The sequence below is a fragment of the Chionomys nivalis genome, chromosome 11 (assembly GCF_950005125.1).
Source record: "Chionomys nivalis chromosome 11, mChiNiv1.1, whole genome shotgun sequence".
NCBI classification, from domain to species: domain Eukaryota; kingdom Metazoa; phylum Chordata; class Mammalia; order Rodentia; family Cricetidae; genus Chionomys; species Chionomys nivalis.
The window spans coordinates 25,641,413-25,653,504 of NC_080096.1; the positions used below are offsets into that span (position 1 = coordinate 25,641,413).

General features: G+C 43.6%; 1 protein-coding gene across 1 annotated transcript in view; it reads right to left on the reverse strand.

Moving 5' to 3' along the window:
* Positions 1–10,074, reverse strand: part of Clspn (claspin) — a 34,911-nt gene extending 24,837 nt beyond the window's left edge. Inside the window, exons 1-8 of the mRNA XM_057784377.1 lie at positions 10,051–10,074; positions 8,037–8,145; positions 7,060–7,499; positions 4,215–4,376; positions 3,212–3,289; positions 2,488–2,560; positions 1,467–1,575; positions 700–1,277 (exon numbers count right to left, since the gene is read on the reverse strand). Of these exons, the coding sequence (XP_057640360.1) occupies positions 700–1,277; positions 1,467–1,575; positions 2,488–2,560; positions 3,212–3,289; positions 4,215–4,376; positions 7,060–7,499; positions 8,037–8,145; positions 10,051–10,074 (1,573 nt within the window). The remainder of the gene's footprint in view (positions 1–699; positions 1,278–1,466; positions 1,576–2,487; positions 2,561–3,211; positions 3,290–4,214; positions 4,377–7,059; positions 7,500–8,036; positions 8,146–10,050) is intronic.
* Positions 10,075–12,092: the final 2,018 nt, after the last annotated feature.

The following is a 12,092-nucleotide window of genomic DNA, read 5'->3' on the forward strand; positions in this document are numbered from 1 at the left end:
TCAAGGTCACTCATGACTGCACAGTGAGTTTGAGACTAACCAGAGAAACACAAGACACAAGAATGTCAAGAGTCCTGGAGCTGCGGTTATGAGTAGTTATGAACCATCAGACGTAGGTGCTGGGAACCAAGCTCTCTGGTCCTCTGGAAGAGCAACAAGTGCTCTTAACCAAGGCCCACAGTGAAAGGACCGTTTACCTGGGTGTATGTTCGAGTGCCTTGCTTGTAAAACAGGACGCCTATGAGGTTATAGGTGACCTTGCTCTGTCAGTTCAGAAAGGGGTAAGGCATCTTATAAATGTAGCAAATAGTTTAGTATCTGCTGAGTATGGGATTTGGGGGAAGAAATTCAGTTTTGCAGACAATATAAGTGGACCAAAGTGTTTCTCTCTGGCTGTGAAAAATGAAATGTTTTTATGAATGATTTAATAAGATCTGACACAGGGTCCGAGAAAAATTTAGATGTTCAAATCAGAAACAAATTCCTAAATACCATAACTCAACAGCAATCTGCCTATTCTACATGTTAATTATCACAAGGCTTCCATCTGAAAAAAAGTCTTAAAGATCACCCTGACATTCTGTCAGACTCATCTGAATGAGATTCTAGTGCAATCCCTGGCTTCTCCCTCGTTCACCATCTTCCACACTAGCACAAGTTGCCGGTATGAACCACAGTCTCCCCAGTTTCAAGGGTTACCTCTGTTCGTTTCAGGTTCGTCAAGTATCACAAAGGAATCTTCATCAGCACCCAGTCGAGGCCGAATGGAGACATCCACTCCCAGCTGTCGAAGTCGGTCCACAGTGAATCTTCTCACCTTTTCAGGGGGTGCGACCGGTGACAATTTAGTCTTTTGCTCTGGCTCTTCCTCTTTTGAATATGTTTCTTCTGTTTTTTTCAGTTTTTCTCCCTCCAGGGCATGAGGGTCAGATGCTGTGAGTTCTCCAACCTGACATTCCTCATTGGCCTTGTTCCTGGAGATGGGGGATTCCTGCTGTGACGCTGATCTGTCCCCAGGAGAAGGTCTGTCATCACCGTGCTTCTCGGGCTCCTCAATTTCCAGCTTTCCGTGTCTTACTGGCTCCTCTGACCAAGCTTCATCTGACCCAGTGGTGATTCCAGCTTCTTCCGAGACCTCAGGGAAGACATTAGTACCCGTTCCGATTTCTGTACCTGGTGTCCGCTCAGTGCCTTTGCTGGGGTCATCAGTGTTCATCTCTGCTGCACCTGCTGTGGTTATGGTTTCCTTGTGATGGCTTGACTGATACTTACACGACCTAGTGTAAGGGGAAATGAGCTGGAATTGAAAATTCTCAAAACTCTCACTGTGAAACACTCTCATCCCTCAACACAGAATGAATCGTTTAAATCAGTTTTAAGGGACTATGGAGTCTGAACTTTTATACCAGATGCTACAGAACTGAATATTCACTAAGACAATAATCACAAGAAAAGCAGGTTCTTACTTCAGCAGGGCCATGGCATTTCCCTGGCAAGTGGGCCGAGGTTTACGTTTGAAGAAATCGTGAATGGTTTTATTCTCAGGCATATGATATGGAAGATTAAGTGCAGATTCTAAAAAATTGGAACAAAACAAGGAAATACTCGTGTATACTTTGAAATGCCACTTCATACTCAAGTTAATCAAATAGTGTAACACAAAGTCATCTTGAGAAACAGAAAGCAATCCTGCTTTACCAAGGGCAAACACAGATAAGCTCCTTGGAGACCCCTGGCTTTTGTGTTTGTTTTGTTACAGGGTCATGCTGTGTAACATGGGCTAGCCTGGAACCTGCCGTAGAGTCAGTGTTGATCTCAAACTTCCAATCCTCCCAACTTCAAACACCATAAGGGCCTTGGACCATAAGACAGGCAAAAATCAACCAGAATGACTTTAACAAACACATATTTTTAGATTCCACTTCAAACCTATTTAATCAGAATCATTGTGGGGCCTAAAATTTTATAGATTTCAAAACTTCCTACAGGGACCCTGATGTAGTCAGCCCATAGACAACATTTAAAAGCTTTCCCTCTAGGGGCTAGAGCACTAACGCTCTCACAGAGGATCCGAGTTCAGTTCCCAGAACCCACGTCGGGCCAGCAGTTCACAACTGCCTATAACTGAGCTTCAGGGGCTCTGACTTCCCCTGGCCTCTGCGGGCAATTACACCCACATGAATACAACCCACACACATATACATACATATACAAACAGCTTAAAATTTAAAAAATATATATCTTAGAAACAAAATTTCCCCTTAACTCTACCACAGTTCTGCAAATTTTCTTGCTTATATTAATGGTCCATGGACATTGAAAACAATGGACAATTATCAAGCTTAACTCTAAATTTCAAATCACAATGTGAATTCATATCAGGAGTATCAGCTAACCAACTCCCCTACATCCACGTTGAGGTGACAAAAACAAACAAACCACAAAACCATGATTCAGCTCAAAGTTTACTGTACTGGTTTGTATTACCTCGGACAAGACGCTGGGTCTCACTGTGTAGCTTTTTTAATGCTTCCTTACTTAACTTCGCTGCCTTTCTTTCCTTTAAAAAACAAAATGTGAAACTACATTAATGGTGTTTTCCAGAAAGATATTTATCTCTGAAGAGTTTTTCTCTCCAAGAAAACAGGAAGAGAAGGAAGAACGGGCACTAATAAACTCAGTACAAGAATAAAATGTAGAGGCAGAGGCAGGTGAATCTCTGTGAGTTCAAGACCAGCCTGGTCTACAGAGCTAGTTCCAGGACAGGCTCCAAAGCCACAGAGAAACCCTGTCTTGAAAAACCAAAAAAAAAAAAAAAACCAAAAAAAAAAAAAAAAAAAAAAAAGAATAAAATGTATTTATTAGCAAATCTCAGAAAACAAATTTAACCTAATGATATTTCTGCTCCTTCCATGTACAAAAAAAATCTTGGAGGACGGAGAGATGACTCAGTGGGTAGGAGCACTTGCTGCTCTTGCAGGACCCACATGGCAGCTCCAGGTCCAGGGTATCTGACACCCACTTATGGGCACCAGGCACTGCATGCATGTGGTGTATACATACACATAATAAATAAATAAATCAAAAAAAAAAAAGAAGTAAATAAGAAAAGAAAGATCTTGGAAATCAAATAAGATAAAAATTTATCTATGAGAAATGCACACTGTCCTGTGGAAGAGATCAATATAATTACTGGGTAGGGCTGTCTTACCTTCCTCCCATTGCCTTTAGATAACTCATTTTCTTCTTCTAATGAAAACGCCTCACTCTCCAGAGATGGTTCCTTTTTCTAGAAGATTGCAAATTGATTAAAGAAAAAAACTAAACTCAGATAAAAAGATATTTTTCTCTTGTTGGTAAGAGGCATTGAACTAGGCAAGTGTTTTTCCACTGAGATACATCCCCAGTTCTCAAATTTTGTTTTGAGACAGGGTCTCATTAAATTTCTTGGGCTGGCCTTGAACTTGCAATTCTCCTGCCTCCCAAAGAGCTGGGGTAACACAACCAACAGGCTGGGGAAAGGATGTTTCTTACTACATCATACTACTTTACCCTTAAGTTAATTACCAGTTAGAAACTTTTCCTACTGTGCTGAAAAAAAAGTTAGATACAAACGGAATCAGAATCTTAATTTTTCTATTCATTTATTTCCTAAGAAGGGAAATGATATCTAGGGAACTGAAAAAACAATCCCTCTTTTATGGGGACTGGAAATGTTAACTCGGCAGTTAAGAGCATTTATTCAGTTCCTAACACTTGTGTCAGAGCCAAAGTGCAGAGGACCACGATTTGACTCCCAGTACCCACAAGGCAGCTCACAACCACCTGAAACTTATGCTCTAGGGGATCCAATGCCCCCTTCTGGCTTCCATGGGCATTGTATGCATGTGGTACATAGACATATATGTAAGCAAAAACCCACATACATAAAAACAAATCTTTTAGAAATTAAGTTAAGGGCTGGAGAGATGGCTCAGAGGTTAAGAGCACTGACTGCTCTTCCAGAGGTCCTGAGTTCAATTCCCAGCAACCACATGATGGCTCACAACCATCTGTGATGAGATCTGGCGCCCTCTTCTGGTGTGTGGGAAGCAGAATGTTGTACACATAATAAACAAACAAAAAAAAACAAAAAAACGTTAAAAAAAAAAAAGAAATTAAGTTAAAGCAAAGGTTTGAGGAGGCGGCCTAGGTTGCGATGGCTTTTCACTTGCCTTGTGATTTTTCATTTTGTTCTTCACAGCTGCCCTTATCGACTCTAATGACTCTTCATCTTCCATTGGAGAGTCGTTTTCTTCTTCCAAACCTGTTTCAAAAAGATCACTATCTTCAAGAAGACAGCCACTGTCATTAAGCGGCTGGTCTGCAACACTTTCCTGGGTAATAAAGAAAAGGCACAACCTCGTCATTTTAAAGTCTAGCATTTCACATCATGTGGCAATTTGAAACAGACAACAAACCCCACCGTACATCAACAGACAAAATAGCGCACCTAGAACATTCTTAATGAGTCCTAACCTACAATTAGCCTTTGAAATCCAAGCTGTGATTTTTGTTTTTCAAGACAGGGTCTCTCTGTGTAACAGCTCTGGCTGCCCTGGAACTCCCTCTGTAGACCAGGCTGGCCTCAAACTCACAGAGATCTGCCTGCCTCTGCTTGCGCAGTGCTGGAATTAAAGGTGTGTACCGCCTCCCGCTAACAAATGAACTTTTGATTGATTATGTCTTTCAAAAATCCTCCCTTTGAAGTCAAGTCTCATCAGAGGAGCAGTTAACAAAGAATTACTACAAGAACACACCAAGAAACCAGAAACCCATCTATTCGGAAGTATCCTTCATGTATCCATAATGGCAAAGAAGATCAATAATTCTAAATTACAAAACCATTCCACCTTATGCAAAGCAGTCAATATAAAACTACAATTTGTGTACGGAAACAGTATTAGGAACTAAAACTTACATTTTTTTTTTTTTTTTGGTTTTTCGAGACAGGGTTTCTCTGTAGCTTTTGGTGCCTGTCCTGGAACTAACTCTTGTAGACCAGGCTGGCCTCGAACTCACAGAGATCCTCCTGCCTCTGCCTCCCGAGTGCTGGGATTAAAGGCGTGCGCCACCACCGCCCGGCTAAAACTTACATTTTAAAACATTAATCTACCTTAAAAAAAAATAAAACCTAATTATTCATTAGAATGTACTTCAACAAACACAAACATGAAATATTCATACATACATAAAGGTATATTGTTCACACTTAAAAAATAAAATTCTGCTGGGTGGTGGTGACGCTTGTCTTGAATCCTAGCACTTGGGAGGGAGAAGTCTCTGTGAGTTCGAGACCAACCTGGCCTACAGAGTGAGTTCCGGGATAGCCAGGGCTGTTTCACAGAGAAATCCTGTCTCGAAATAAAACAAACAAACAAACAAACAAACAAAAAAAAACCAATGAAAGAAATTCTGTCATCTGCAGCAATGTTGATGGGACTCAGAGGACTGCGGAAGTTTGAATGTAATTGGTCACCGTAACCTCATAGGGAGTGGACTACTAGAACGTGTGGCTTTGTTGGAGTGTGTATGACCTTGTTGGAGGAAGTGTGTCACTGTGGGTGTAGGCTTTGAGGTTTCCTGTGCCCAGGATGCAGCCCAGTGTCACAGTCGACTTCCTGTTGCTTACAAGATGTAGCACTCACTCCCAGCTGCCTCTCCAGCACCATGTCTGCCTGCATGCTGCCATGCTCCTCACCATGACAATGGACCGAACCTCAGAAATGTAAGCAAGCCACCTCAATTAAAAGTTTTTTTCTCGCCGGGCGATGGTGGCGCACGCCTTTAATCCCAGCACTCGGGAGGCAAAGGCAGGCGGATCTCTGTGAGTTCGAGACCAGCCTGGTCTACAGAGCTAGTTCCAGGACAGGCTCCAAAGCCACAGGGAAACCCTGTCTCGAAAAACCAAAAAAAAAAAAAAAAAAAAAAGTTTTTTTTCTCTAAGAGTTGTCGTGGTCTCTTCACAGCAATAGAATCCCCAACTAAGACAAGGACATTATGTTAAACTAGAAAGAAAGAGCACATGTTCCCACTTATATGTGGATATTAAGAAGTTGATTTTGGGCTAGAAGGCAGCTCAGCAGTTAAGAGCACTTGCTGCTGTTAAAGAGGACCCAGATTCAGTTCCCAATACTGTTCTCTGGTGGCGTCCAGCTGACTTTAACTCCAGCTCCAGAGGAGCTCTACAGGCACCTGCACCATCCACATGGTGTACATGAACTTACACAGGCACAAACACATACACATTAAAAGAAAAAAAAGTGTGAGAATTAGAATAGTGGGGCCTTGGATGGATGTGTTATAGAGATAACAGTCAGTGGGTATAGGAGTGTGGATGAATAAGAATAACTTTTTTGTTAATAATTTATTTTATGTGCATTGGTGTTTTGCTTGCATGTATGTGTGTGAGGGTGTCAGGTCCTCTAGAACTGGAGTAACAGACAGTTGTGAGCAGCCATGTGGGTGCTGGGAATTGACAGGGTCCTCTGGAAGAGCAGCCAGTGCTCTTAACTGCTGAGCCATCTTTTCAGCCCTCAAGAATAACTCTTAAGGCCCTACAACACAGTAAGATAACTATTGGTTGACAAGTATTAACTCAATATTTTAACATAACCAGTGGACAGAATTTTAATGTGCCCACCATAAAGAAAGGAGGTGATGGGTTTGCCAGTTGTTCTGATCTGATCCTTACATGCTGCACACATGTACTGAAATATCACAGAACCCCTAAGAACCCTAAATATCACAGAACCTGGACAATTACATGTCCAGTAAAAATATATTTTAGAAGAACCTTGAATAAAGACTGCATTATAAAGTTCAGAAAAATGATTGCTGGCTTGGTGGCGCACACCTTTAATCCCAGCGTTCAGAAGGCAGAGGCAAGCGGATCTCTGTGAGCCAAAGTCTAGCCTGGTCTACAGAGCGAGTTCCAGGATAGCCAGGGCTACATGGTGAAACCATCTCAAAATTAACAACAACGAAAAGGATTACAAAGTTCAGAAAATCATAACACACCTCATGTTTTGTTTCCTTCTTTTTCAGCCGCCGAATTTTTTCCACCATTCTCTCCTCTTTCTCGAGTCTTCTCTTGGATTTCATTTTTGCTTTTCCTTCAGCTCCTTCTCTGGAGAGGTTTTTGGCCAGCTTTCTGTCAGGGGTGAGATCCGTGGGGCGTCCAGACTGGTGGCTCAACTCTAAGGAAGGCGTCTCTTGAGTTCCAGGGCTCTCCTGACATACAGTTCCCTCCATGTCACTCTCATCGCTGTTGGCCAGAGTCTTAGAGATGCTTTTGTGCTTCCTGCTCTCCCTCGAGTGCAAGTTCTCTTTATTCTCCTCCGCGCTGCCATAGGTGGGCACCTCTGGAGCGACATCTCTGTCCTCAGCCTCCGAATCGCTGTCCTGCAGCACTTTCCTGCTCTTCGGTTTCTTACTCACAAATATCTCTTCGTCAGAATCTGGAGGGAAAAAAAATTTTTTTTTTTTTTTAAAAAAGAAGATACCCAATCATTTGGCCTTCTTCCTAGCTACGTAAAATTATATTTAATTATACATGTGATATGTCACCTTGTGGAGTTACACAACTGCCATTAAGAACTGGCTGTAGCAAAGCATATCTAAAAATACATTACAAGTTTTTCCTGTGCCAAAATCTCTCTTGCTAAAAATGTAATTATATGTACTTATAATGTGTGAAGCTGTTCTAATCATCCTGGCAGGTGTCAGAAATCCTTTTCTATAGTGAATGTGATTTAACCAGGCAATGTAGTAATTATCAGACATTTTATCTATTCAGTTATATAACAGAAATGGATATTCCTTTAAAAAAATCTATGTAAGCACTGTTATTTTCTATATGTAAAAAAGAAAATAAATAATAAAGTTGGGGCACTAGAAATATAATAAGTCAATAAAATAATGGAATAAACTGTAACTGCTTACAACCCAGGACCCCACACTTTATTTCTAAGGTTAATAGTAGGTATATTACAAACCTCTTTCACTCAGGGGCTCAAGTGTTTCAAAGCTGCCCTGTCCACTGTCTACAGGACTGTCTGCTGCTTCTTGTGAAGCGAATTTTGGATCACTGACTTCCAGGTTAACCTAGAAAATGAGAATAAACTTTGCGTTAACAAGGAGACAGTGCACCGAGTGTGTATGGATCCACAAAGCATGGGGTCATCTTGCTGCAACTGGAAAGAACCAACACAATGGTTTGATGAAGGGATAACATTTAGAATCAATGGCCAAAACAATAAACAAACAAAAACAGACATTAATTGCTACAGGATGCTAAGTGAACAACTCCTTTACTTTTAATTAATAAGCACATTAATTGCACCAATCAGATTCATTGTGTTGTTTCCTTTTTTAAATTGAAAAGACTAATTTATTTTATGCATATGGATGTTTTCATCTGCATATGTCCGTGCACCATATCCATGCAGTGCCTGTGGAAACCAAAAGGGGGCGTGAGAGCCCCTAGAACTGTAGTTACAGACTGCCCTCATGTGGATGCTGGGGATTGAACCAGGGTTCTCCCAAGAACAGCAAGGGCTCTTAATCACTGAGTCATCTCTCCAGACCCTTTAAAAAAAATTAAATTTACTTAGTTTATGTGTATGAGTATTTCTCCTGCATGCATGTAAGGGCACTCACTGTATGAAAGCTTGGTACCCATGATGGTCACAAAAGGGCACTGGATCCTGCCAAACTGAAATTAGGGATGGTTGTGAGCCACCATGTGAGAGACAGGAACAAACACAGGTCCTCTGGAAGAGCAGCAAGTGCTCTTATGTAATAAGCCATCTTTCTAGCCCCCTTTTTTAATTTTTTTAAAAAATTACATCATTTATTTTGTGTCTGCATGGGCATGTTTGGAGATGGGGTATGGAAGTCAGAGGACAACCTGCAGAAGTCTATTCTCTCCTACCAGGTGGGTCCTAGGGATGGAGTCAAGTCGTCAGGCTTGGCAACAAGTGCCTTTACTCATGAGCCACCTGTCAGGCCCCGCTGTGACACACACACACACACACACACACACACACCATGCAGTAATTGTGTTCATCTGCCATTCTAACTTTGCCTCCCCATTTCCCTGGTACTCCTCCCTGTCCCTAGTCTAGAAATCCTTTCACCTACTTTCAGGCTTTTCTTTTTTCCTTTTCTTTTAAAATAAGAGTCAGTAAAAGCATGGCTTATGAGGTCAGCCACCTGCTTTTGTATATAATTTTATTGAAACTAAGGCTTTTTTTTTTTTTGGATTTAGGTGAAGTGAGAAGGCAGGTCGGTGCTGGATGAGAGCTCATCTTGATTTGTCTGATATTTTTGCTCAATATCTAATCATGGAAACTTTATGTCAAAATATGGCTTTCGCTTGTTGATTAGGTTTTCTGGTACCCCATTAAATCTGTTCCCAAGGCAACTGTCTCGTCCTTGTCCTGACTCCAGAAAAGAACACAGATCCCGAAACAGTTTCCTACGGCCAAATTCCACCAGTGAGCCGTCAGCTACCAGCGGGACGCCGCGCGGGTAGCACTATTGGCGAACGGAGTGGGCCCACGCGCGAGACCCGCACAGGTCCCTTCCAGAACCAGTTCCAACTTCGTACTCCCCTCGCCCAGTGTTTACAGCGAATCCCGCCCCACATCCTCCAGCTAGGCTGGCCAAGGCCTCCTTATTGCCGGGGATGCTGTAAAACAGGAGCTTGCGCGGCAGGAAACGCGCCAAAGAGCAAGGCGGGCTGCCGTGCAAGCCGAGAACCCGGCTGGGCCGACAGCGGCTCGGGCCGCCGAACCAGGAACCTCAAGGTCCGAGCGCGGGAAGACGCCAGGAGGAGACCCGTGCGAGGCCCAGGCCCCGGCCCCCTTCCCGATTCCAGGGGTCTTGGAACGGTGCACGCCGGGAATTGTAGTCCTTCGGGCTCGGCTCTCGGGCCCCGCTGGGTCCCCTGTCATACCTGGCCCTCAGCGAGCGTCCTTCACAGCCCCGGCCGGAGCCTAAACTCACCTCAGAATCCACTTCGCCGGTCATGATTCCGGCCTCCGAACCGCGCGGCTCCGGAAGAACCGGTCCTCAATAACTTCAACTTGCCGGCGGCAGCTCCCGCCGTCTCCAGCCCGGCAGCGGAGTTCGAGCTTTCGCGCCTAGACGCACTACAGCACCCACCCTCGGGGGTTTGCACCAATCCGAGGGAGGATTTCCTTCCGAAGCCCCACCCCCTACCGTCCTGCCAATCAGGAAGCGCCTCCAGCCGGCCCTGCAAATGTAATTTTGGGTTGATTTGGCGGGTCGCGGCTACTGTTGTCAACCAGATCTAGAAGTGGCTTTGGGGTGGCTGGGGGTGCCCGGTGCGAAGAGGTCCGACGCTATGGCTTGGAAAGAAGGTAGATTGCGAATGGTGTCCTTGGACTTTTGATCTTTGTGTTTCATGGGTCGTACCAAGCGCAGTTTGAGGAGTGAAACTTCCAGGCAGGAAGTGAACTAGGGAGAAGTCCGTCCCTAGATATCCCCGGGGTGTCCCACACCTGATTTTTTGATAAGGGAGCCTGAGATCCATTGGAGGCTTTCTCCATCAGTTCATTCCTGGAGCAATCCTAACCTATAGAGTTGTGTTCTTGCCTCTGTTTTTCGATTCTTTGTCCTTTCCTTGCCCTGCTCTATGAGCAGTTAAGACTGACCTTTCTGGACTGCATAGTCCCAGCTGTCCTACCTTTTGGGTTCTATGTGGTCAGGCTAGTGGTAACTTACAAGGTTATTGTAAAGAGACCAGCTGGCACAAGGAAAGAAAAAGCTGAGAGTTTATTACCGCCTCCCCTCCCCTTGCCCTCCCTCTGGTATGGCAACCAACTCGGCCCAGCTTGCTGAGGACTTTTCCAATTTAAGCACTGAAAGCCTCACATCCCTAGACCCTGCTCTTCCAGAGGACCCAGGTTTGATTCCTATCACCCACATGGCAGCTCACAACTGTCTGTAACTCTAGTTCCAGGGGATGTGATATCCTTTTCTGGACTCCATGGGCAACAGGCACAAACATAGAGCACAGACACACATTCAAGCAAAACACCCATGCACATCAAAATGAGTAAAAACTTATTTTTATCCATTAGTCTACTCTTCCAAGAAGTTAGACACTCTGGGTTTTGCTATAGCACACAGAATATTTCCAAGTGTTGTAGGCCAGCAGGATAGCCCAGCAGGAAAAGGTGCTTGTTGCAGAGGCCGATGACCAGAGTTCTAGCCCTAGAACCCACAATGGAAGGAGAGACCTGACTCCCCAAAGTTATCATCTGATCTCCATATGGATGTTATGACACATACGTGCTCTGCTCACTTGCACGCAGCATACACACAAAAAATAAAAATAAATTCTGAGATTACACGTATACAAGAAAAACAGAACTTAACATGTTTAGGCCATTGGCAAGTGTTCTGTTACGATTTGTTCCATGGCAGATAAACAAAACAGATGCCAAAGATTAAGAAAAGTTTGAATGGTTGCCTAAATCCTATCTTTCACTCTTTTGCATTTTGTTGCCGTTGGGGAGAAAATCAAAGCCAGACCTCACCATGCTAAATGTGTTCTCCCACCCTGATCATTCTCTAGGTCTTTTTTTCTCTTCTTGTTATGAAAGACAGCCTATCATGTCACAGTTTATTACAGTTCTGTAGAGTTTATGAACTGCTTTATTTTAAAGGCCTAGGATGTCTCATTTCTGGAGAAGCACTGCCACCAAGTGGTAGGTCTCAGTCATGCCTCTCTGTCTCTCTCCTGTGATAGGGTTTCTCTGTGTAGCCCTGGCTATCCTGGAAGGCTTTCTGTAGACCAGGCTGGCCTTGAACTCATAGAGATTTGCCTGCCTCTGCCTCTCAAGTGCTGGGATTAAAGGTGTGTAGTGCCACTGCCTGGTTTACTTTTTTTAATGGTAATTTACCCCCCCATATTTTTTTTATTGGGGTACTAGGTGGACATGCCGTAGCCCTTGTGTGAGAGACTGATAACGAACTGCGGGATCTATTTTCTCCTTCTAGCATGTGGGTCCTGGGATCCT